The sequence below is a fragment of the Aegilops tauschii genome, chromosome 7, assembly GCF_002575655.3.
Source record: "Aegilops tauschii subsp. strangulata cultivar AL8/78 chromosome 7, Aet v6.0, whole genome shotgun sequence".
Classification (NCBI taxonomy): domain Eukaryota; kingdom Viridiplantae; phylum Streptophyta; class Magnoliopsida; order Poales; family Poaceae; genus Aegilops; species Aegilops tauschii.
In genome coordinates this window covers 308,359,239-308,385,484 of record NC_053041.3, presented here as the reverse complement: position 1 = coordinate 308,385,484, position 26,246 = coordinate 308,359,239, and the positions used below count along the sequence as shown (strand labels likewise).

General features: G+C 46.9%; 1 protein-coding gene and 1 long non-coding RNA gene across 4 annotated transcripts; one reads left to right on the top strand and one right to left on the bottom strand.

The window, feature by feature from the left end:
• Positions 1 to 294: 294 nt before the first annotated feature.
• Positions 295 to 26,204, bottom strand: LOC109770372 (uncharacterized). Its single transcript, XM_073503199.1, has 11 exons — positions 25,792 to 26,204; positions 7,823 to 8,497; positions 7,529 to 7,698; positions 7,103 to 7,354; positions 5,993 to 6,599; positions 5,646 to 5,867; positions 5,374 to 5,554; positions 4,925 to 5,281; positions 4,703 to 4,805; positions 2,627 to 2,701; positions 295 to 1,324 (listed from the first exon to the last, which is right to left on the bottom strand). Exons 1-4 carry the CDS (start codon positions 26,137 to 26,139, stop codon positions 7,105 to 7,107), a joined length of 1,443 nt encoding a protein of 480 aa, XP_073359300.1. The 5' UTR covers positions 26,140 to 26,204; the 3' UTR covers positions 295 to 1,324; positions 2,627 to 2,701; positions 4,703 to 4,805; positions 4,925 to 5,281; positions 5,374 to 5,554; positions 5,646 to 5,867; positions 5,993 to 6,599; positions 7,103 to 7,104.
• On the top strand, positions 21,138 to 24,843 carry LOC109770374 (uncharacterized). 3 transcript variants are annotated; one of them, XR_005763832.3, is made up of 4 exons: positions 21,151 to 21,284; positions 21,390 to 21,504; positions 23,751 to 23,803; positions 23,901 to 24,843. It is a non-coding gene; the product is annotated as an uncharacterized lncRNA (long non-coding RNA). The 3 variants fall into 3 exon arrangements; XR_006667114.2 differs by having other exon boundaries at positions 21,138 to 21,316; positions 21,390 to 23,803; XR_002234567.4 differs by having other exon boundaries at positions 21,139 to 21,284; positions 21,390 to 23,803.
• Positions 26,205 to 26,246: the final 42 nt, after the last annotated feature.

Genomic DNA, 26,246 nt, shown 5'->3' with positions numbered 1-26,246 from the left:
GCACTACAGTTGGATAAAAAAGTTCAAGAAATGTTTTGTAGCTTATTTTTCACATAACTTTTGAAGCTTTTTTACATTAAGCTTCTAGAAAAAAACTTGAAGGGATGTAGCCGTTTTGCAGTTAGAAAGTTTTTTTTGGCTCGCAACAAATCTGACACGAGGTTGTAGCTATTTTCTGTGAGCTTCTAGCAAATAAATAGTGTCATTGTAGCATTGACATATTATTTTTAGAAAGTTTGAGGGGGGAAATGCACAGAGCTTCCCTTGTAACTTCGATGGATGAAGTTTGAAACATTTTCATATTTCAGTTCCAGCAAAAAACTAAAAAATAAAAAGATTTATACTCCAGCAATTGTCCTTGCATAATCATGTTAGGAACGGAAAAATGCTTCATCCAAAGATCAAGTTATGAACCCAACAAAGTTTCATCGGTTTACATACCAAAAGAACACATCTGTTTACCGGAGGTATCATCGCTTTACGTACCAACGCACACTACTCTAGTCCTACCAAAATGCTACCACCTCAGGCATGAACTAGACCTAACAGGAAACGAGGTTGTTCGTCTTTAACCTTCCATAAAATCAAGCCGCCAACTCTTCCTTGAATGCACGCTCCTTTGGGGCATTGTTCATTGGGTGAATGAAGAGGTTGTACGCCAGACCCATGCGGTATCGTGGCATGTCTTCCTGTAAAAATGAATGCAAAAGAGAAGCGAGTATGTTACTAGTTATTCTTTTGCTGCATAAGTATTGAAAACAAAGAAAGTAGATTGTAACAAAATGATAAGACAAAAAAATGTTTACCTGCTTAAACTCTCTCACTGCCTTTCCATCATAGTTCTCCACATATTTGAGCCAGAAAAAGCCACAATCACACATGTGAGATAAAAAAATATTTCTCCATCATAGTTCCCATATATAGTTGCGACGCCCCCGATTCAATCGTACACTAATCATACACGCAAACGTGTACGATCAAGATCAGGGACTCACGGGAAGATATCACAACACAACTCTAAAAATAAAATAAGTCATACAAGCATCCTAATACAAGCCAGGGGCCTCGAGGGCTCGAATACAAGCGCTCGATCATAGACGAGTCAGCGGAAGCAACAATATCTGAGTACAGACATAAGTTAAACAAGTTGCCATAAGATGGCTAGCACAAACTGGGATACAGATCAAAAGAGGCGCATGCCTCCTGCCTAGGATCCTCCTAAACTACTCCTGGTCATCGTCAGTGGCCTGCACGTAGTAGTAGGCACCTCCAGTGTAGAAGGAGTCGTCGTCGACGGTGGCGTCTGGCTCCTGGGCTCCAGCATCTGGTTGCGACAACCAGGTAGAAGGGAAAGGGGGAAAAGAGGGAGAATAGCAACCGTGAGTACTCATCCAAAGTACTCGCAAGCAAGGATCTACACTACATATGCATGGGTATATGTGTAAAGGGCCATATCGGTGGACTGAACTGCAGAATGCCAGAATAAGAGGGGGATAGCTAATCTTGTCGAAGACTACGCTTCAGGCCACCTCCATCTTGCAGCATGTAGAAGAGAGTAGATGGTAAGTTCACCAAGTAGCATCGCATAGCATGATCCTACCCGGCGATCCTCCCCTCGTCGCCCTGTGTGAGAGCGATCACCGGGTTATATTTGGCACTTGGAAGGGTGTGTTTTATTAAGTATCCGGTTCTAGTTGTCATAAGGTCAAGGTACAACTTCGGGTCGTCCTTTTACCGAGGGACACGGCTATTCGAATAGATAAACTTCCCTGCAGGGGTGCACCACATAACCCAACACGCTCGATCCCATTTGGCCGGACACACTTTCCTGGGTCATGCCCGGCCTCGGAAGATCAACACGTCGCAGCCCCACCGAGGCACAACAGAGAGGTCAGCACGCCGGTCTAAATCCTATGGCGCAGGGGTCTGGGCCCATCGCCCATTGCACACCTGCACGTTGTGTACGCGGCCGGAAGCAGACCTAGCCCGCTTAATACAAGTGCGAGCTTACGGTCCAATGCGGCGCGCGGCGCTCAGTCACTGACGTCACGAAGGCTTCGGCTGATACCACGACGTCGAGTGCCCATAACTGTTCCCGCATAGTTGGTTAGTGCGTATAGGCCAGTGGCCAGACTCAGATCAAATACCAAGATCTCGTTAAGCGTGTTAAGTATCCGCGAAAGCCGACTAGGGCCAGGCCCACCTCTCTCCTAGGTGGTCTCAACCTGCCCTATCGCTCCGCCACAAAGTAACAGTCGGGGGCCGCCGGGAACCCAGGCCCACCTCTACCGGGATGCAGCCACCTGCCCCTTCAGCCTCCATCTCCGAACAGTATCATAAGTAATGAAACAGTATCAAGTATATAGCATATGCCCGTGATCACCTCCCGAAGTGATCACGGCCTAGTAGTATAGCAAGGTAGACGGACAAGAGTGTAGGGCCACTGATGGAATACTAGCATCCTGTACTAAGCATTTAGGATTGCAGGTAAGGGTAACAACTGTAGCAACAATGACAGGCTATGCAGCAGAATAGGATTAACGGAAAGCAGTAACATGCTACACTACTCTAATGCAAGCAGTATAGGAAAGAATAGGCGATATCTGGTGATCAAGGGGGGGCTTGCCTGGAAGCTCAGCCGAGAAGGAGGGGTCGTCAACACCGTAGTCGTACTGGGTAGCAGCGGCGTCGGTCTCGGTGTCTAGCGAGAGAAGAGGGGGAAGAAACAATAAATACAATGCAAACAAATGCATGACGATGCATGACATGACAAAGCGTGATGCTAGGTGTGCCCAATCACGGTAGTAGGTGATACTGGCGAAGGGGGAAAACATCCGGGAAAGTATCCCCGGTGTTTCGCATTTTCGGGCAGAGGTACCGGAGGGGGAAAGTTGCGTGTTCGATATGCTAGCGGTGTGTGACGGACGAACGGGCTGCATAACCGGATTCGTCTCGTCGTTCTGAGCAACTTTCATGTAGAAAGTATTTTCATCTGAGCTACGGTTTATTTTATATGATTCTCTAAAGTTTTAAATCATTTTTAGAATTTATTTAATTAATTTAATTCAACATTATCCAGAATAGTGTTTGCTGACGTCAGCATGACGTCAGCAGTCAACAGAGGTGTTGACTGGTCAAACTGACGTGTGGGCCCAGTGGGACCCACCTGTCATACACTGTTAGGTTAATTAGGGTTTAGGTTAAACTAATTACTGTTTAATTAAACTAACAGGTTAATTAGATTGATTAAATAGGATTAATTAATTTAGTTATTTAATTAATTAATTAAATTTATTATTATTATTTCTAAAAACGTTCTGGGCGTGGGGGCCCACTGTCATTGGCCTGGAGGGCCATAGTGGGTGTGGGCTAACGGGTGTGGGCGTAGCCCAAACGGGCGTTGCGGGCAGAGGGGCGCCGCCGACGCTAACGGGCGGAGCCGCCGGCGCGGCGTGCAACACCGGCGAGGACGAGCGAGCAGCGGCAGCGGGTGGCCAGGAGGGTGTAGATCGAGGCGCAGGCGTTGGGTGCACGCCCAGGGCCTGGGGGGCAACCATTGTGGCCAGTTGCGAAGACGAGCGACGCGAGCGGCGGGGCTGCGCCGCGGGCGTGGAAGAGGGCGTGGCGGCATGAGGGCGCGGGTTGGGCGTGGAGGCCAGGGAGCGTCGGGCGGGGCGCCCGTGGGATGCGCCGGGCGTGAACAGGGGGTGGTGCGCGAGCGCGTGCGCGCACATGGCCAGGGCTCGGCCGGGCCACGATGTCCAACGGGGCAGGGGGAGGAGGAAGAGAGGGAGCATGGGGAGGCGCTCACATCGGGGCCATAGGGTACATGGCAACGGGGTGCGAGGTGGGGGACGGGGACGACGTGCGTTGAGGAGGCAGGCCGGCGGGGAGGCGGCACGGCGTCGGGGTGGTCTTCGGGCGGCGCCGGCGAGAGGCTTCGGCACCGAGCGAAGGGCGAGCCCCCGGTCTCGATCCAGATCGAGGGGGAAGAGAGCGAGGAGTGGGGGGTTCGTGCGGGAGGAGTGGGGGGATCATGCGAGGCGACGGGATGGGCGCCGTCCAGATCCAGGGGCGATGGGGAGTGAGAGGGGATCGGGGAGGGGAGAGGCTAGGGTTTGAGCGTCGGCAGGCCAAATAGGCCAGGGGCGCAGTTGGGCCGGTGGGCCGGCCGGCTGGGTTGTGGCCCAGTTGGCCAGGGGGGTTTCTGTTTTTATTTCTCTTTTGTTTCTTTTTAGTTTTCTTTTATTTTTAGTTTTGGCAAAATACTAAAGTGGCACCCAAATAGATGTTACAAATTATGCCACAGCCACAAACAACTTAGCACTGAAATAAAATAGTTTTGAAATTGTTTATCATTTTAAAAGCATTTAAATAATTATTATTGCTACTATTTTATTCATTTTAGAGTGTTTAAACATTTTATAAAGGTGTGGTTTCTCCACCACAATTACCTATGCATTATTTGGCTCACTCCGAACATTTTAGTTTTAATATTTGAAAAGTTTTATTGTTTGCTTGATTTTGAATTTGAATTTGAATCGGTTTCGAACTGACGCGAGATTATCAACAGTAATCGAAGTGACATAGCATCATTAGCAGAGGGTTGCTGTAGCTTAATTACCCGGGTGTCACAATAGTGGAAACAAAAAGTTGTTGAAAAGGGACACGTGATTGAAGTAGAAGAAAAAAGAAAACTGACAGGTTATTCTGATTTGAGTAGTCCTCGAGGTCAACACGGGGAAGGGTGCAACATTGACATTGAATTCATCACACTTTTGTGTGAGAGTTGCAAAGTTTGTGATCTACCACCAAAAATACACACAAAGTTTGAAAAAAAATGAGATGTGAAAGATGACAGCAGGGAATTTACGTAGACGAATCGAGGGAAAACACAAATATAAAAGAGAGCATGAGAGCTAACCAGGTTATTGGCCTGCTTCTTCAAAGGAGATGCTTTCCCTTTTGCATTGATTGAGTCAAATACATTCCATTGCTTGTGAATCAAGTTTGCGCAAACGACTATCCAATGGCGCTCATGAACAATTGTGAAAAAGAGATGGAAAATACAAAAGAATGCAAAGGGACTTAGAACATAAAAAATGTTAGTCGCCTCGCATCATCGGATACATATTTGAAAGTATTTGTGGTATGAAACAAAAAAGGCTCATGCGAAACTTACGAGGTCAAATTTTTGAATCTTGTACTTTTTGACAGCCCTTTCAAGCTCAGGCATGAGAACTGATGGTTGGAAGGTTGATGGGTCTTATTTTAGTAGAACCTACTTGAAAGAAACAACAAAATGATTAGTGTGTGTTGCAACAAAAATGTGGAAAAAAGGGATGAACCATTGCTTGTTTTTACAAAACTTACCGCCTCGTAGACTAAGAACATTTATTTCTTCACAACCCTATTGCTTTTTGCATGAGATGCGAGGTTGTACATCTCGATACATAGTGACATAACCTCATCATTCGTATCCCCGCGGGGCTTGAAGCATATGAGGAATTTCTTGTATCCAATGAAAAATCCACCTATCTTGGCGAAAGGTGTCCTGTTACCATAGTTGCAGTCGAATGAATCATTTATTTCGAGCAGAAAATAAAGAATAAAAAGCAAAAAGAGATAGGGCTTAGGTAGCTCACAATTGTTCATTGGGAACTGTTCTCCTCAATGGTTTCCCATGCTTAATATACTTCTCATACATAGCTGCAACTTCATCTTGTTCATCGACCTTCTGCTTCTTTGCCTTGGTATTTTTTACAGCCGGGACTTTAGCCATCCTCTTCTTCCTAGTGTTCTTGTCATGTGTGCTTGGGCCGCTGCTTACATCAACAATTTGCCTTCTGTAGCGACCATCGTAGCAGCTGCAACAAAAAGAAATGGATGAGTTTACGAGGGATTATACAAACGAATTTGCCGCAATCACACAAACACAAAAAAATGACATGGAGAAAACAAAAAGAAATGATGCAGGAGTAAGGAAGCATACTTGGGTTGTCATCATCGTCTGATACAGGAAACACAGTGATGTTGGCATAGATGGGGCTAAATGTGCTCTTCTTGTTTGTAGGCTCATCCCTGCAATGCATCAACTCATAGTCTTCTGAACCCTTTGGGAACAGCTCACATGATGGCTCATCGACCCAAATCCCAGCTGTCGCACTTCTCGGTGCATCATGGAAGAGTGGGGGGCTATGAGGTGAGACATTGCCTTCCATCTCAAAACTCACTCTTTGTTTCTCATGAGTTTCAGCAGTCTCTGTTGCAACTTCTTGGTTCTTTTTCAGCTCCCCACTGACTTCATCCTTGTTCATGCTAGGTGTTGCAGCTTCAGCTTGAGCTTGAGCATCAATGCCGGCATTTGCAGCTTGAGCATCATGCTCTTTTCCACGACATTCATCCATGCTAGGTGCTGCAAAGGAAAAGTTGGGCTCATTGGTAGCTGTGATGGCGTATCCAACATCATGAAGGAGAGCGGCCATCCGATTGCACCGTAATCCCTTTAAACACTGTCCAAACTTGCCTACTACATCATCTACCTCCGCTGCAAAAATCCCCTTGTGCTTGTCGTACAACATTTAGAACTGAGTTGGTACCTACAGGAAGGCATGTGTAGAACAAATTTAGTCATCTGTATGTAACTTTTGAAAAGTATGGATGTCACAAAAACACAATGTGGTTGTATCACATTAGAGTATGGATGAAGCGGGAAACAAGTAGGTCTGTTGTTGTATCACTATGTATCAAAACACAATGTGATTGTAGCAATTTACTGTTGTGGATGAAGCAAAAATAAGGATACATGCCTCTATGTAGCAAATTACTGATATGGTTGTAGCAAAATTTTGATATAGATGAAGCAAAAACAGAATGTAGTTGTAGCACACTAGGCATATGGATGTAGCAAAAAACAAGTAGGTATGAAAATTAAACCCTATGTAGCAAAACATAACATGGCTGTACCACATCAGAGTAAAGGATGTAGCAAAAAAATGTATAAAGTTGCAACTGGGTACAAAAATAATGTAGAGGCAAAGGTAAAAAAGAGATATGAAAATGAATACAAATAAAAGAGAAAATGGAGATGGAAAATAAGTACCCTTAGATCTTGTATGCTAGGGAATGAATGTTGCAACCAATCATTGAGCGATGATGATAGGTGTGGTTCAACCTCAACATTTGGTTGAGCCTCGTTTTATTGAGAGTCCTTTGCTTGAATTTCATCACCTTGAATTTGGCTTCCTTAACCACTAGCTGCTTCAGGACCAACTCCCTGCCCACTGGCTGCTTCAGCACCAACTTCTTGTCCCACAAGTTATGCGGCATACAGTGTGTTGCATAGAAGCCGGGACTAGGAACCAAAAAGAAAAGAAAAAACAACATGAGTGGTAGATTAAAAGATAAGGTTACCATAAGCTGAAAAGAAAATTCAAATATTGCTACATGCAAAAATCAGTGAGCAAAGAACAGGGAATGTTAGACTGCATTGGAAAAAGAAAATATATAAGGGACGTAGCAAAATTACTTATGTATGTTTCTCGTAGAAAGGCTGGTAAGAGTAAGCTTGTTCTTGTCCACTTTATCCACCCAAACGAAATCCTTTTGACAGACAAGACGTATCCTCAGCACGGAATAATCAATGACATGCTTGTTTGGGAGGCCGGCCGGGATATCAAGGTTATCCATGTATATGATCTGCATAGAATGAGAAAAATACATTAGCCAACAAAAACATGAATGCGAGCTATAGAGATGTATGAACGGTTTCATGCAGCAAAGAAAAAAGATGGGGGTGTCCCGTCATGGAAACGTTGCATACCACTAACATGGGAAGGCATGATCGAATTTGAAACTCTGCTGGATTTTCCGTTGTTGCTTGCATCCTCTTCTTCTCTTGAAAGACCGCAACCTCCTCCATTGCTCGTTTCAACAAGTGCTCATCCCAAGCGAGGTCACGCACCAAAGACATGTCTTCAAGCGAAGCTAGATACTCAAGGTTAACCATATTGCCAGTGCCAGGGCACACAACTATTGCCAACACAATGAGTGCCCATGTCCTATTTATCATAACCCCATCCTCATCGTTGCAATCTTTGAGCAACTTGATAACATGGGTGATTGGTGCCATGTTCCCCTCTTTGTAGATGTTGTGAAGGTCATGTTCATCGCTCTTCTTTAGAAGCTTCATAGGTCTATCACCGGATGGCACGTTGAAAGTCCTTCTCACCATGAGTTTGCTGAAGTTGATGGATTTGTTCTTGTATTTAAACTCACGGAGTGTGTGATTCATGAACATCACAACAAACTCAATGAGCTCATGAGGCACCTTGAAAGGCTGGATGTCCAACAAGTCTCCAAATGGGCCATTCTTTATAATTCTCTGTTTCTCCGGTGATAATTGCTTCCCAAGCTGACCCACAGCGATTGCTTTTTTTCTTATTCTTCCTGTTAACCTTCTTACTCCCCTCATTCTCACCAGAGCTGCCTGCAACAACTAGAAAAGGAGAAAAAAACTCAATAAAAACTTAGGCCGAATCAAGCAGTAGCTAGAGAAAAATATATACATGCACACATTAAAAACTTAGGACAAAATCGAACTCAATAAGAGTCGCGACTATGGCGCTAGCTGGGCATGTCCATGTTGGACTAGCTAGGAGACAAAAATGATTTCCAATCGCTTCCTTCTCTGGTAGGTTGAAGCATTTGCTTTGTCCAGAAGCGAGCCCCCACGCGACCTTCTTTCCTCTCCCCGGACGGATTCCTAGGGTTGCCACCGCCACCTCGCCTCTCCCCCGCGCTCGTGCCTCTCCTTCTCTCGCCTGGACTCCACCTCCTCCGGGCCCCTGCCTGCACTCTGCCCCTTCCTCTTCTTGTTGTGGCAGACATCACCGTTGAGCATGCCTGCGTTGCCGCTGCTGCGAAGGGCTCCTCGACGCCGCCGCATCTGAGGAGGGTTCCCTACAGGGGGCCCTAAATGTGGCAGGTGACTCCATCCCCTGTCGCATGCGGCGGAGGCCAGCCCAGATCCGCCTCCTCCAGCCCATCCTCTTTTTCACGCAAAACGGAAAAGGTTGGCCCTGGTTCGAGCTCCGCCACCCCATCCCAGGCAGTTGTTCATCAGTGGCAGGCCAAGCTCCGCCTCCTCAGCACCCATTGTGTCTGCGACCGGACCTTGACGGGATTTTCCCTGGACAGGACCTCAACGACGACCTCCAGGTCAGGCCTCTCTCTCTTTTGAATCCCTTCTTTTTGTAGTACGCTAGGAACACTAGGCATGCCATACACCCACTGGTTCGTGCCCTATCCCCACTGAGATGCATGGATACTTATCAAAATATAAGGTGCCTGACATTATTGATTCCTTTGGATGATTCATAAGCTGGTTATTAGAAGGTGTAAGTGCTGATGATACAAGGAGCACCACTCAACCAAATGGTTTCATTTTTTGAGTCTAATGCAACACTTTTAGTTTATTTTCATAGACTTGTTTATAAATGGTCAGTTTCTTGAGTTTCAGGAGTTCAAATTATCACACATATTAGAACAGAAGTCATCACTTTTCAGTTGTTTTCCCTAAATCTAATGTGTTTCTGTACTAATCCCTAGGAAAAAATCAACACCATATTAGTAATTTGAGAATCGCTGAGAGTGTTCTTCATTCTCTGATCCAGAAAGTTAATGTTGTAAATTTTGCACTAGGACTATACAGCTAATGATATATGGATGGTGAGGTGCCATTATAACCGTGATTTTACTTTTATTTGTACTGCTTTGACATCCGTAAATGTGTAGATTACTAATTGTTATAATGAAAGAAAACATATATTTAGCTCAAATGTGAGAGCTATTTAGTGGTATGATCTTTGGATTTTTGCATTCAAATGTTAGAGCTCCGGTGGTACTCAGATATCGATGCATCATGGGGCTAGAGAAGGTCCTTTTATGGGTGATGTTAGATATGTCATTTTAATACCGGTTTCAAATTACTTCGTCTTGTTTTCCTTCATTCATTAAATTATAGGATGCTATTGTTGCATGACTGAATGCAGATATGAAATTGTCCTTGATGGATGATTGTAACTAAGCTCATGTTCTAGATATAAAAGAGGATCGACCGGATAATGCTCTTGCAATCACTGGTTTCGCTATCAAGTCTACAATCCAATGTTCGTCAACACGGGAAGCAGCGGCCAGCGGAGCGATTCGGACGAGATGCTTGCTGTCAGTTTCCTCGCCATGCTGCGACCAGCGCCTCTGCCGGTCAATGTTGTTGCTGTCTTCTTTGACAACGGCGAGATCCGTAGCACATGCGAGTGGAAGACCGCGCTACCAGTTTAGGTGTTGTTTCTCCAAGTAATATGATTCTCCGTCATGTTTGCCCGGGCACTAACAAATTCCATCATTTGTTTGGCTTGCATGTGAATGGCTCGACAGGAATTTTCTGGCTGTGGCTCTAAGCTAAATCAGCACTTGATCAACCTCAAGCCATTGTGATGGCTCCAGTAGCAGGCACAAGATGGATACTACTGGTTTGAGAAGGGGCTAGCCGAAATGAACGAGTGTCATCTGCAACAATAGCCGCTTTTGTAAGTATGTTTGAATGTAGTTACAGTTTTTCATGTGACATGTGTTAGAGTTATAATATAGGTCATGTACCCCTTTGTATTTATCCCGTTGTATAAGGGGTTTCCTGCATATGTTCCACACCTGTACATGTATATATATCGGCCTATGGCATCATGGGAATACAAGTTGCTTATTCCTAACATGGTATTAGAGCTCTAGGGTTTCTTTTTCGCACGCCGCAACTCGTGCTCGATCCCGTCGTGACGGCCGCCGCTGCTCCGATCCGCTGCCCCGGCCGAAGCGTCCCCGCCCGAAGGCCTCCTCATCACGCGTCGGGCGCTCTTCCGCTTCCGCCAGCCCCGCACAGGTCGCCGGGTGCTGCGCTGCTCCCTCCGCACGTCACAGCCGCCAGCCCCGGTCTCCCGCCTGCTCGTGGTCCCCGGCCGAAGCGTCCCCGCCCGAAGGCCTCCTCATCACGCGTCGGGCGCTCTTCTGCTTCCGCCAGCCCCGCACAGGTCGCCGGGCGCTGCTCCCTCCGCACGTCACAGCCGCCAGCCCCGGTCTCCCGCCTGCTCGTGGTTTCCCGCCTGCTCGATCTCGCCAGTCCGGTGCTCTGCTGATTTCGGGTCTCGGATTCTGCTGATTTCGGGTCTCTCCTAAAAAAAAAAATGTCTGCTGCATCGGGCTATGTTGTTGTCCCTCGCTGTCCAGTGATCTTCGATGGTACTAACTACACCGAGTTCGCTGGCTTCATGCGCATTCACATGCGTGGCATCCGTCTCTGGGGTGTTCTTTCTGGCGAGGTCTGCTGTCCGCCACGTCCGGTTCCTTCGATGGCCCCTACTCCGCCGACTCCACTGGTTCTTCCTACGGATGCTAATCAGGCCGCCAAGGATGCGGCTAAGATTGCTGATGAGGCTGCTGATCGTGCCTATGATGAGAGGGTTTTGGCTTATGAGGAGGCTCTTCAGACGTATCATGGTGCTTTGTCTGTTTACACCCAGTGGCTTGATGATGATGCTCGTGCTGCAGCTGTTCTCACTGCTAGTGTTCTGCCTCAGTTTGCTTCTGAGTTTCTGGGTCTTCCTACTGTCTTCCAGATGTGGACCTGTCTTCGTCAGCGCTATGAGCCCTCTGGTGATGCCTTATACCTTTCTGTGGTTCGTCAGGACCATGCTCTTCAGCAGGGTGACTCTACTGTTGATGACTTTTATGCACAGAGTTCTGCTATCTGGCGCCAGCTTGATTCTCTCCGCAGTGCTGGTTGTCGTACTTGCCCCTGCTGCCAGGCTGTCCAGGCCGATTTGGAGTTTCATCGCGTCTACGAGTTCCTGTCTCGGCTCCGTAAGGAGTTTGAGCCCCGGCGTGCTCAGTTGTTTGCTCGTGGCCGTATTTCTCTCATGGAGACGCTTTCAGAGATTCGTGCTGAGGAGACTCGCCTACGTGGTGCTGGTTTGCTGGAGGTTCCCTCTGTGCTCGCTACTCGGGCTTCTTCCACTCCACCTGCTGCACCGCCCCATTCTCGCTCGAGTGCTCCGCCGCTCTTGCCCACTCCTTCTGGAGGCTCAGGTCGCCCCCGTCCACACTGTGACTACTGCAACAATGATGGTCATATTGAGTCCCAGTGCTACACAAAGCGGAAACACCTGCGCAAGGCGCGATCATCCTCCTAAGGGACTTCGTCATCTCCCTCGCCAGCTTCAGCCATTGCTTTGACTGAGCGGGATATTCTGAGACTTAAGCGTCTGCTCGCGGCTTCAGGTTCTTCCTCGACGGGTACTGCTAGTTCTGTGACTGATGCTTCCCGCACTGAGCACCCACCCTCTACACAGTCAGGTACATCCCCATGGGTTCTGGACTCTGGAGCTTCTTTTCATATGTCTTCTCATTCTTCCGCTTTGTCCTCTCTTCGATCGCTGGATTCTCCTGTTCATGTCTTCACTGCTGATGGTACTCCACTTTCTATTGCTAGTAGAGGCCATCTTTCCACTCCTTCTTATTCTGTTCCTGATGTTGCTCCTGTTCCTCGACTTACCATGAATCTGTTTTCTGCTGGTCAACTTACTGATTCTGGTTGTCGTGTCATCCTTGATGTTGACTCTTGTTCTGTCCAGGATCGTCGCACGCACACTCTGGTTGGGGCTGGCCCTCGCCGCCGTGATTCTCAGGGTCTTTGGGAGTTGGACTGGCTTCATGTTCCTTCTGCTGCCACCACCATCGCCAGTCCCTCCGCTGCTGTCGCCTCTGTTACTGGTTCCTTCAAGCAGTGGCATCATCGACTTGGTCATCTGTGTGGTTCTCGGTTATCGTCTTTAGTTCGTCGAGGTCTTCTGGGGTCTGTCTCAGGAGATGTCTCTTTAGAGTGTCAGGGTTGTCGTCTTGGCAAGCAGATTCAGTTACCATATTCACATAGTGAGTCAGTGTCTAAGTGTCCTTTCGATTTAGTCCATTCTGATGTATGGGGTCCGGCTCCTTTCGCTTCGAAAGGTGGTCATAAATACTATATTATTTTCATCGATGATTTTTCTCGTTACACATGGCTTTATTTCATGACTTCACGTAGTGAGGTGTTGTCTATTTATAAGCGTTTTGCTGCCATGGTTCATACTCAGTTCTCTTCACCCATTCGTGTTTTTCGTGCTGACTCCGCTGGCGAGTATATCTCTAAGATGTTGCGTGGTGTTCTTGCTGAGCAGGGTACTCTTGCCCAGTTCTCTTGTCCTGGTGCTCATGCTCAGAATGGCGTGTCTGAGCGCAAGCATCGTCACCTTCTTGAGACGGCTCATGCTATGATGATCGCCGCCTCTCTTCCGCCTCATTTTTGGGCCGAGCCTATCTCCACTTCCGCCTATCTCATTAACCTTCAGCCGTCCGCTGCTTTGCAGGGTGGTGTTCCTTTTGAGCGTCTTTTTGATCGTTCTCCTGATTATTCGATGCTTCGCTTGTTTGGTTGTGTTTGCTATGTTCTTCTTGCCCCTCGCGAACGCACCAAACTGACCGCTCAGTCTGTTGAGTGTGTCTTCTTAGGCTACAGTGATGAGCATAAGGGCTATCCTTGTTGGGATCCTATCGGTCGTCGGATGCGTATCTCTCGAGACGTGACTTTTGATGAGTCTCGTCCTTTCTACCCACGCCCATCTTCTTCGTTGTTTTTAGTGGAGGATATCTCTTTCCTCACTTTTCCTGACTCACCTATCACCCCCGTCGCGCCTGTGCCTATTCGTTCCACTCCCTCTGCTTCTTCACCCCTCGTCGATTCGCCGCCACCATCTTCCCCGGTCTCCTCACCTCGCATCTCACTGGATTCTACACCTTCATCTCCGGTGACTTCTTCCTCGCCACCCCCCGATTCTACCTTGGCGATTCCTCCTTCTCTTGTTCCCTCTTTGCCTCAGCATTACACTCGTCGTTCACGACATGTGGATGCTTCCTTCGATGAGTCGTCCTCTTCCTCTCAGCCTACTTATGGCTTGCGTTCTCGTCCTCGTCCGCCTATTGATCGCTTTGGATTTCCCACTGCTGGTGCTGCTGTTCTTGAGCCGACTTCTTACCGTCAGGCTGTTGTTCATCCTGAATGGCAGTTTGCGATGGCAGAGGAGATTGCTGCTCTTGAACGCACTGGTACCTGGGATCTTGTTTCTCTTCCTCCCGGAGTCCGTCCCATCACTTGTAAGTGGGTCTACAAGGTTAAGACTCGCTCCGATGATTCTCTTGAGCGTCACAAAGCTCGTCTAGTGGCTCGTGGTTTTCAGCAGGAGCATGGTCGTGATTATGACGAGACTTTTGCTCCTGTGGTCCATATGACCACTATTCATACACTTCTTGCTGTTGCCTCTGCACGCCACTGGTCTATATCTCAGCTTGATGTTAAGAATGCCTTTCTTAATGGTGAGCTGCGTGAGGAGGTGTACATGCAGCCACCACCTGGGTATTCTGTTCCTGCTGGCATGGTGTGTCGTCTTCGTCGCTCTCTCTATGGCCTTAAGCAAGCCCCTCGCGCCTGGTTTGAGCGTTTTGCCTCTGTGGTCACTACTGCTGGTTTTTCAGCAAGTGCTCATGATCCAGCATTGTTTATTCATCTTTCTCCTCGTGGCCGGACTCTTCTTCTTCTCTATGTTGATGATATGGTCATCACTGGGGATGACCCTGAGTATATTGCCTTTGTAAAGGCCCGTCTTAGTGTGCAGTTTCTTATGTCTGATCTTGGACCTCTTCGCTACTTTCTTGGGATTGAAGTCTCTTCTACCTCTGATGGCTTTTTTATATCCCAGGAAAAGTATATCTAGGATCTTCTTGCTCGTGCTGCTCTTACTGACGAGCGCATTGTTGAGACTCCTATGGAGCTCAATGTTCACCTCCGTGCTACTGATGGTGATCCTCTCCCTGACCCGACGCGTTATCGTCATCTTGTTGGCAGTCTTGTCTATCTAGCTGTCACTCGTCCGGACATCTCTTATCCGGTTCATATTCTGAGTCAGTTTGTCTCTGCTCCCACATCGGTTCACTATAGTCATCTCCTTCGTGTTCTCCGATATCTCCGGGGCACGATCTCTCATCGTCTATTCTTTCCTAGCTCCAGTTCTTTACAGCTTCAGGCCTATGCGGATGCTACGTGGGCTAGTGATCCTTCTGATCGCCGTTCACTTTCTGCTTACTGTGTTTTTCTTGGCGGTTCTCTCATTGCCTGGAAGACGAAGAAACAGATTGCAGTTTCCCGTTCGAGTGCTGAGGCTGAGTTGCGAGCCATGGCTCTTTTGACGGCAGAGGTGACTTGGTTACGGTGGTTACTTCAGGATTTTGGTGTTTCTGTCACTACACCGACTCTGCTCTTATCTGACAGTACAGGTGCTATTAGCATTGCGCGCGATCCTGTGAAGCATGAGCTCACCAAGCATATTGGTGTTGATGCTTTCTATGTGCGCGCTGCTGTGCAGGATCAGGTTATTGCTCTTCAGTATGTGCCTTCCGAGTTACAGTTGGCGGATTTCCTGACAAAGGCCCAGACTAGAGCACAACATGGCTTTTATCTCTCCAAACTCAGTGTTGTTCCTCCACCATGAGTTTGAGGGGGGGTGTTAGAGTTATAATATAGGTCATGTACCCCTTTGTATTTATCCCGTTGTATAAGGGGTTTCCTGCATATGTTCCACACCTGTACATGTATATATATCGGCCTATGGCATCATGGGAATACAAGTTGCTTATTCCTAACAACATGATCTGTATCTATTACTTTCTTAGTAGGTTTTCTTATTTTCTGAGCATAATCTAATAGAGTAAATTTTATGGTTGCCTATTTAGTATTTACTCTCTTTACGGAATTATTCTTCAATAATAAGGCAAGGATTAGACGATAAATGAACTGTCCATTTATTTTAACAGCCATCTCAGTAAAGAACCAAGTAGAATAGAAAATTAAATACAAACATAATCTTGTCAGAATCTGGGGATGTGGAAGGTCAAGCGTGGGTGATTATTCTGAATCCAGGTACATTGTCATTATTTTTGTTGCCTGAAGTGATGTTCTGTTGGTGATGATGTAGGATGGAAGTACACTTCAGAGCATTGCGCACCTATGAAGCGATTATCGATGATGTCATGGACAAGGGACTTGCCAATGCTACATGAAAGCTGAATAAAACTGTTGCTTATTGATGATTTGGTGCGGCATACAAGAGTATATAAGAGGGTACAAACCGACTTGGGGTAGGGGTACAAAACTGACTTGGACTAGAAGTCGTATACCATAATGACTACTCTAACATCCCCCCGCAGTATCAACGGCAGGCTCGACGACGTTGAGACTGAAACAGATATCTTGAAACGGCTTAGTAGGCAGTGCCTTGGTGAAAATGTCAGCAAACTGAGCCGTAGAGGGAACATGAAGCACCCGAACCTGACCAAGAGCAACCTTTTCACGAACAAAATGACTATCAATCTCAATATGCTTTGTGCGTCGGTGTTGAACTGGATTGCTGGTCATGTAGACTGCTGATATGTTGTCACAGTAGACAACAGTGGCCTGCTCAATAGGCCTGTGTAGCTCGGAGAGTAACTGCCGAATCCAGATGGTATCTGCAACGGCATGTGCCACAGCGCGATACTCAGCATCGGCCGACGAACGTGAGACTGTAACCTGTCTTTTCGAAGACCAAGAAATCAAATTGTTACCAAGAAAAACACAAAAACCGGAAGTGGACCTTCGAGTGTCAGGACAACCAGCCCAGTCTGCATCAGAGTATGCGGTAAGCGAGTTTGGAGAAGAATTATTGAGGTGGAGACCATGATTGAGAGTTCCTTTTAAATACCGAAGAATGCGTTTAATATGATTATAGTGAGGAACCCGGGGATCATGCATATAGAGACATGCTTGTTGAACAGCAAAAGAGATTTCAGGACGAGTAATGGTGAGATATTGGAGAGCACCTGTTAGGCTACGATAGAGAGTAGGATCGGAAAAGGGTTCACCGGTAGCCCAAAGTTTAAAACTAGTATCGACAGGAGTGCGAGATGATTGACAGTCAAGCATACCAGCACGATTAAGAAGATCAAGAATATACTGGCGTTGGGAAAGAAAAAGGCTGGAGGAATCTCGAACAACAGCAATGCCTAAGAAATGATGAAGGAGTCCTAAGTCAGTCATAGAAAATTCAGATCTAAGAAGAGAGACAATATGATCTAAGAACTTTTGAGAGGAGGCGGTAAGAATGATATCATCTACATAGAGAAGTAAATAGGCAGTGTCAGAAGTTTGATGATACACAAAAAGAGAGGTGTCGGAGAGAGATGGAGTGAAGCCTATTGTTTGAATGAAGGAGGAGAAGCGTTGAAACCAAGCTCGTGGGGCCTGTTTAAGACCGTAGAGAGATTTCTGAAGAAGACATACATGAGTTGGAAAGGATGGATTTTCAAAACCCAGAGGTTGCTGGCAGTAGACAGTTTCTTGAAGGGAACCATGGAGGAAAGCATTTTTAACATCAAGTTGGTGAATGGGCCATGAAGAGGAGACAGCAACACTAAGAACGGTGCGAATGGTGCTAGGTTTAACAACAGGAGAGAAGGTTTCTTCGTAGTCAATTCCTTGTTGCTGAGAAAAGCCACGACAAACCCACCTGGCTTTATATCGTGAGAGGCTCCCATCAGAGTGGAACTTTTGGCGAAAAATCCATTTGCCAGAAACAATATTTGTATTGGGAGGACGAGGAACAAGTTGCCAGGTGTTGTTTTGAAGTAAAGCATTATATTCTTCTTGCATGGCAGCGGCCCAATTGGGATCAAGTAGAGCAGTTTTGTAATTCTTTGGAAGAGAAGTGAGAGATACGGAGGTATGAAGGTTTAGGCGGTCTTGGGGTTGATGAAATCCTGATTTGGCCCTAGTACGCATGCGATGATCATTAATCGGGGCTGCTGTAGGAATAGCACGAGGGGGTAAGGTGGGTACTGGTGAGTCCGGCGCAGCGGAAGAGTCGGACGAAGGAGTAGGGCTGGGTGGTGGAGTGGGAGCAGGGCTGGGTGGTGGAGTGGGAGTAGGGGCCGGGGGTGTTGGGGAGGAAGCAGGGGTCGGGGGTGTTGGAGACGGCTCGGGTGGGGTGAGTGTATGGTTGGGATTGGCTATGGTGGGTGTTAATGGTGGTGGTGATAAGTTGTGTTCGGCAGGTAGGGGAGTATATAGTTGGAAAGGACGGGGAGAGGGGGTGTTTGCGGTGCTAGGGGTGTTGGATGGTGTAGTAGTGCGTTGTGCGAAAGGAAAAAATGTGCTCAGCAAACGTGACATGACGAGAGACATGAACGTGTCCGGTGTGAAGGTCGAGACAGCGATAGCCTTTGTGCTCGTCAGAGAAGCCGAGAAAAGCACGTGGGATAGAGCGTGGTGACAATTTATTTGCAGAAGTGGCGTAGGCATTGGGAAAACAGAGACAGCCGAAAACACGAACTGCGGAGTAGTCGGGGTGGGAAAGAAAGAGGGAATAATAGGGAGTAGTGTTGGGTTTAGTTTTAGAAGGTCGAATATTTAGAAGGAAGGTGGCCATGTGTAGGGCTTCAGCCCAAAACTTGGGAGGCATAGATGATTGAATGAGGAGAGTGCGAACTATATCATTGAGGGTGCGAAGAGAGCGTTCTGCTTTACCATTTTGAGGGAAGGTGTAGGGACATGAGAACCTAAGCAGGATGCCATGTTGTAAGAAGAAAGTACGATTTTTAATGTTATCAAACTCGCGACCATTGTCACATTGGATAAAGCGAATTGGGAGGAAGAAGTGAACAGACACATAGCGTTGAAAATTAAGGAAAAGAGAATGGACCTCGGATTTGTTGCGTAGAGGAAAAGTCTAGACAAAGTGGGTGAAATCATCTAGGATAACAAGGTAGTATTTAAAACCCGAAACACTTGCAATGGGAGAGGTCCATAAATCACAATGTATTAATTCAAAGGGATAAGTGCTACAAGAACTAGAGGAACTAAAGGGAAGACGCACATGTTTGCCTAATTGACAAGACTCGCAAAACACAGAATTATGAGAGTCCCTATTACATGGTATGGTAAATTCACTAAGCATAGAAGCTAAGACGGCGGGGTTGGGATGGCCCAAGCGACGATGCCAGAGATCGACGGAGGCCAGCATGGATGTTGGAGGGGTGGCGGCAGGAACTCCATTAAGAGAATAAAGATCACCGGAGCTATTGAAGCGAGCGATCTCGGCCTTGGTCAGGTAATCCTTCACAGATAAACCAAAAGGGTCAAATTCAGCCGAAACTAGATTGTCGCAAGTAAATTGGCGAACAGAGATAAGATTTTTAATAAGGGCGGGTGCAACTAGAACATCGCGAAGTAAAAGAGGTTTGGTGGAAGAGGGAAGTTGAGCCTGACCAACACAATATATAGGAATAGATGATCCATCTCCAAGGATAATGGAAGGGAAAGGAGATTTAGTGCAAGAAGATAACCAATTACTAGATGCAGACATATGACTGGAGGCCCCTGAATCAAAGATCCAATCCGTACCTGAGTTTCCTTGTGCAGCAAAGTTATTCATGGCCTGGAGAAAGGCAGCTTGATCCCAGCTCGGCGTCGCAGGTGAGGGTGGCGTCGGAAGCGGTGCCGGCGGATACGATGGTGAAGGCAGTAGGGCCGGCTGGGGAGTGTAGTAGGCATTGGCCGGCTGTGGTGGGGGTGGCGTCGGGAGCAGGGCCGGCTGAGGTGTGTAGTAAGCGCCGCCGTCGGTGCTGTAATGACCATAAGGAGCATACGTCGGGGCGGCGTGATAGGCATTGGCCGGCTGTCGGGGGTTGAGAACCCCGGGAGCACCAGTAGGCGGCCGAAGGCCGGGTTGCCAGGCACCTGAGTATGCCGGCGGAGCACCGAGGGTGGACGGAGCGGACCAGGGCATGGGCCATGCTTGAACAAGCCCCGTCCAAGGATCATGAGGAGGCCGCCATGCAACCGCAGATGGAGCACTGGTGGGTGGTGCAAGACTCGGCGTTGGTGATGTCGTAGGCGGAACCGAACGAGTCGACGGCGGCCTGTAGATAGGGTTTTTGCCGCGGTAGTTCGGACTAGGATGCCAGCCTGGGGGCGGTTCAACAGATGACGATGCGGACGGCCCGGCGGCAGGAGCCGGCCTGGAAGGCGGCGCTTGTGTAGACGACAGAGGAGGACGAGCCGCAGCATGAAAGACCTTGGGGCGAGAGTCCTTGCGAGCTTGTGTTTCCGCCGCGAGTTGTAGCAAGGAACGAACTTCAGCGAAGGTAGGAGGGGGCTGTATCATCGGTATGAACGAGGCTTGCTTGTCAAAGTCTTCGCTGAGGCCAACGACGACGATATTGATTAGCTGTGAGTCGCTAACTGTATCGCCGAGTTCGCGGAGCTCATCACCAATGGTCTTAACGCGCTGGCAGAACAGGTTCACCGGGGCGTCTCCTTGCACCATATTGCGAAGCTCGGTGTGGAGAGCGTTTTTCCGAGCGTCGGTGTTGCTTTGGAAGAGCTGACGGAGGGAGTGCCAGATGTTGGCAGCAGTGGCGCCGTCGTGATCGAGCATATTGAAGATCTCGGTGGTGATGCGGGTGTAGAACCACTGGACGATCGCGAGATCGTCTTTCAACCATTGCGGATCGTCGGGGCGGGGAAGACAGTTGGCGGCGACATGCGAGCGCAGGTTGCAGCGGCCGAGGTGGAGATCGAAGAGATGTCTCCAATGGTAGTAGTTGTGGGCGGCGAGGTCAAGAACTATGGGGATGTAGGGGCTGACGTCGGAGATTGTGTCAGTAAGAGATATTGGTGCGGCGAGGATGGGTGCAGGGTAGTTTTGTGGAGCTATGGTGAGGGCCGAGAGAGAAGCGGCCGCGGCGTTGGTAGCCTTGGCGATGAGCGCGGCCCGGCGCTCGAAGTAGCCGGGCGGCGGCGGCGGCGGTGGCGTTGGCGGAGCCATACCCTAAACCCTGGGACCGGTATCTGATACCATGAAAGCTGAATAAAACTGTTGCTTATTGATGATTTGGTGCGGCATACAAGAGTATATAAGAGGGTACAAACCGACTTGGGGTAGGGGTACAAAACTGACTTGGACTAGAAGTCATATACCATAATGACTACTCTAACACTACACAGTCGTGAAATCCTTATCTGCTTCATTCTTCTTCCATACATGATATACAAGGTTATCATTAGTCCAAATTAAAGCAGTTCTTGTGATGCTCGATACTGTTGGCAGGAGGTACGAAATTGTTTGATCTATCAAGCATGGATGTAGGTTCACTTGTATGTTGCACCTACTGTTAGATCTAGAGTATCACTAGCTGAACCTTCTATTCGTGTTCAGTGTTGACGGCAACCACGGGAGGGGGTCGGGGCGATCGAAGAGTAAGGCGTGGGTGACTCCGGCGAGATGTGGCTAGAGCGGATGTCGATGATGCGGCAATGAGAAGACCCTCTTTGTGAGCCCTATCCCTCTCATTTAGCGTCTCAATTTTTGGTTCTCGTGCTCGTGTTTCTCTGTTCTTCATTTGCGATGATGGATCAGAAAGCCCCAGATAGTACTGTTTTAGTGTTCTATGATTGAAATAAATTTATATACTGCGAACGAGCACATAAGAAATATAGGAAAAATCTTTAAAAAAATTGATCACTATTTGCAAATTTCAGCTTCACAATTCATAGATCCTGGCGTCTCGCACTAAGAAAGCACAACAATAAAAGGCGCATTCTACCGCCATTGCAGAGTGCAGGCATGGAAGGGGTGGTAAGCCAAGAGATAGTCGGGACTCAAAAAACTGTTGAATGTGTGGATGGGGTAGCTCAAGTATAGATTCTGAAAAGAGGAAAAGGCGCTAAAGTTGTCCTAGAAGAAATTATTTTTCATACATATTTTGATACTGATAAGGAACTACTCAAAAGAGAAGTTTCAAGGAACTAATCAACAGAGTGCAGTACGTTGAAATACCTAATTCAACATGTTGGTGATACACTGATCGTGGATGGGGTATGATTTTCTGGTTATATACTGCAACATTTTGAATTAGGTAAAATGAAGCTAAGGTGAACAAACTCAAACCACGATCAGTGTATCACCACCTGCCAGTGAAGCTCCATTTTTCTATAGTTAAGCCACGACAATGGTTTAGAAAACGAATCGACTCTACCATACTTGATTACTGCATTCCAAAGTCCAAACACTACAGAAAAAGGTTTTTCATTTACGGTAAACAGTACTCTTGTACTGCATATATTCATAAATCTATAGAAAAGGTTTTGACTTTCAGTACAAAAAAATATAATCTTAATATTCTATAATCCCGAGTTATCCAAGTTCGACCACCATGAATGATTAACGAGATTCAAGCTGATTTGGTCAGAGTTGCAAAAACTTGTACATCTCCTGGATAACAGTTTTGGTGATACTCTGAAATGAGTTTTCCTGCAAAGATAGGCGTGAAAAGTCTGACCAAAAAGCAGAGAGGTGTTACTAAGGAGTGCTCAAGCATGGAAACGAAAAAAGGAATTATTTTAGTCAAAAATGGAATTTGGTGTTTTTTTCCTGCATAGACACGATTCCTGATAAATACATGAAGCACTGAGGCACCATTGTGCTAGCAAACTGCATATCCGTATTTAATCGAACCAGCTATTGTCCTATTTTTTACACCCATAATGCACTTCTAAGATAAGTGTATCTATATTCTGGCAATTTTTATTTGTTCAACACTGTCTTGTGGCAGCAACTTGTCATCACATTCAGAAGAGAGACCCGACCAACTATAGGCCACGGATAAACAAACTAGACTCTACAAAAGACAAAAAACAAAATTCTATAGGGTCCTACTACTACCTCTGATACAGGCACCACGGATGATACTTTGGTACCATTGCAGTGCCTTCTTTGCTTGTTGGGTTGCTTGTTGTTTGATAAGAAAATGAATTGGATTGTCCGAGGGGAGGAGAGAACTCAACGTGTGATTATAGGGTACTGAACTTCTAAATTAGAACCTGGCCTAAATTTGAGATTTCCCAAATGTATACTTTTGTTTTCATTCATTCTTTGGAGGTGATCCGTTGGTTACTTAATGCTCTTTACTGTATGAGTAAATTTCTTTTTCTTTATTTCTATACTCAGTTTTCTTTCTCCATGAAGATTCCTATACACCCACCCAACGATGGTTCTGTTTTCAAGAACCTTACAAAATTTTCTCCTTTAGACATGGATATTAAGAAGGTGCCGCACATGTATGGATGCAGAGACAACATCCATTCTTTACTTCTAATTTGAACTCATGCCGATGCTGATTCAATAGAATACGCCTAAAATTACTTTTGTTTTGGTATATAATGCATACTTGCAGACATCTAAGTAGCAATATGTTATATAATATATGCTGTTGTTTATCCTTTTTTTATTTTAACCGACAAATAATTTGAGAGCTTAAAACTCCTACTACATTATGATAAATAAGAAGGAACAGAATGGCAATATATTGGCCTCTCTTTTTTTACCAGAAACAAGTTATATAGTTCGCGTCCATGGAGAGTTGATGCATTGTCTAGCATTTGGAACTTTAATCTTGGTTGTGTAGGCACTTCTGAATGTTTGGAAGTTACGTGTCCAATATGCTCTCGGTTTGTATTTAGCTCGTGGATCTCTCTAAGATTCCAATTAAGGCATGACTTTATTATACAACAATTACAGAGGAGAAGGGCGTCTCATTTCCTTTAGTAGATACAATGGATGACACAACAGAGGTAACTAGCATTTCTTTCGATCATCTAGGTGCCTCGAAAATGCTTCCGAAATTTCAATGCTTTGGAGCAAACTCATGTTCCTTCATTTTGCTTGCAGGGTTGAGGACTTGAAGTAGATCTTCACCAATCATTTTATCATATGCTTTGACAATCACTGGGGAAGTTGCATTGCAAAACTGCAGGCTTTTCTGTTGACGGTATGGCATCTTAATCCTTCCTTTTTGTTACTAATAATTGTTGTTTAGGTTTACAAGATCTACATAGGCTACCAGAGATTAATTAAGTAGGATGTTGGAGGTTAGTTAGGGTGATGTTGTATGTGTTTTGCACGTCCTCCCTACGAACCTAGGAATAGTCATACCTGTTTGTTAGGAATGCAGGTTCTGGTTTTCATTAGAATCGCATATTGTTTGTTTAGCAGTATTGTCGGTGGTGACACAGGGTTTGCTTTTTGAGATGTAGGTTTTGCTTCCGGTGACACCCTAGGAATTTGCTTTTAAATTTGAATTTAAAATCAAACACTTGTTAATTTTACACTCATTTACATATTTATGTTAGTATAGTTGTCTCACCCATTGATGCAGAGCTCCCGGCCTTCTCAGCCTGGCATTGGCACATCAATAAGGGCTTCAAAGAGGAGGTACAACCTACTATCTGCTGAATTGATCTTGATCAAGTGGATGTCGGCGTGGCACTGGACCTATGCTTCGCAGTGGCGGCGACGACACCGTTCTGGAAGCAGTGGGGGCGGTGGGCCACGCCCGTGCCGTCGCTGACACTCCAGCTGCACGGTGCCGGCTGGGAGTCGCTGACACTCCACCTGAACAGCACCGGCTGGCAGTTGCCGTGTGATAACTACATGTTCGAAACACGATGGCCGGCGCAATGTGACAAGCTCACAACGTCGTTATAGTGTTTTTTTTTTACAAAGGTAGACCTTGTATTATGGATCAGGTGAAACACACCGATGTGTTAGTGGTATTGAACTGAAGCAATGATTTTTCAATGAAATGTGATCTGGATTGTAAAGCTGATGAAAAGGGCTACTGGATGGGCGTACCCTACCTGACACTGCTTAGTCAGACAGAAATCGATGCATACATTGGTATAAAAAATAGGAAAGAGAAAGGGCGCGTCCCACCCGGCACCGCCGAGTTTCCACTCAGGCGGCGCGCCATGGGCGTGCCCCAACTGCTAGTCAGTATATATGAGGCTATGGATTTAGTTAGCTTACTCCATAACAACTGATAGAAGACATGTTAATGAAATGAATGTGACTAATTTTCATGTCAAAAACATTAAATGACTAGAGCTAACTGTTGAAAAGAAACAAGCAGGGCAGTTTTTTTCTATGCCAAGTCTTTACCTAGAGGTACTACTATAAATCTCAGTTAAAAATCTAAGGCCGAATGTAGCATTCTGAACTTATCATAGACCATAACATTTTGCATCTAAAAACTGGTTTGGGCATACAGCTGCAACCATCGAATAGGCAAGCTGCAAACCACTTGTGAAAAAAGCTACATACCAACTAAACAGAAAAGGCTACGACCTGCGGACATTTCAGCTACATGTGGCCCGGCGATCGCTACAACCGACGAGTGGGGAAAGATACAACCCACAGATCAAAATGTTACAACCGGCAAACGGAAAAGCTCCGATGGTCACGGAGCAAAATCTGCAGTGTACACCATGGCGTCTGAAACCAAGGTCACGGCAAGCTGCCGTCGTCACAACCTAGCATATGTACGAGAACAAAAATCCCGTAGTTCATGGAGGAACAAAAATCCCTAAACCCAATCCCAAATCCCTAGCCACCATAAGAACCAAATCCACCACCCTCCCTTGACCCGCGGGAACACCATCCCGTCCCCGGTCCGCGTCGGCGCCGGCCCGCAGGAACACCAACGATCACCCCACACCATAACCCTAACGCCAATGGGGAGGGGGAGACAAACAACAAAAGGGAGAGCATGAGGGGAGAGTACCATCGGGAGGGCCATAGGTCGCCGGAGAACCGAGATCCGTCTTGGGCCGCAGCCGCCGCTCCTGATCTCCGGGTGCCAACAACCCTGTCGCCCGCCGATCGCCAAACACAGCCGCCCTGTCTCCTCGCACCGAAATGCCCCATGCAAGTTGCAGCAAAAACTAGTGAAGGAATAGCCTGTGCGCGCTTCAAAAAAAGCATGGGTCTGATAACACGTGGCACAGGCAGCGTCCTTGGATCTCAAGAGATCCAACGTGCGGAGCAACGGATCGGCAGCCCGGCCACAAACATTTCCCAAGAGATCCAACGCGCGGAGGAACGGTTCGGCCGGCACCCCGGCCACAAACATTTCCCATTTTAAACAGACCAGATACGGAGCGAAGCGGGGCACATGGTCTTTTTTTAGAAAACGGTTGGTCCATGACAAGGACAAGGTGAAGATGCATTGAGGGCCAG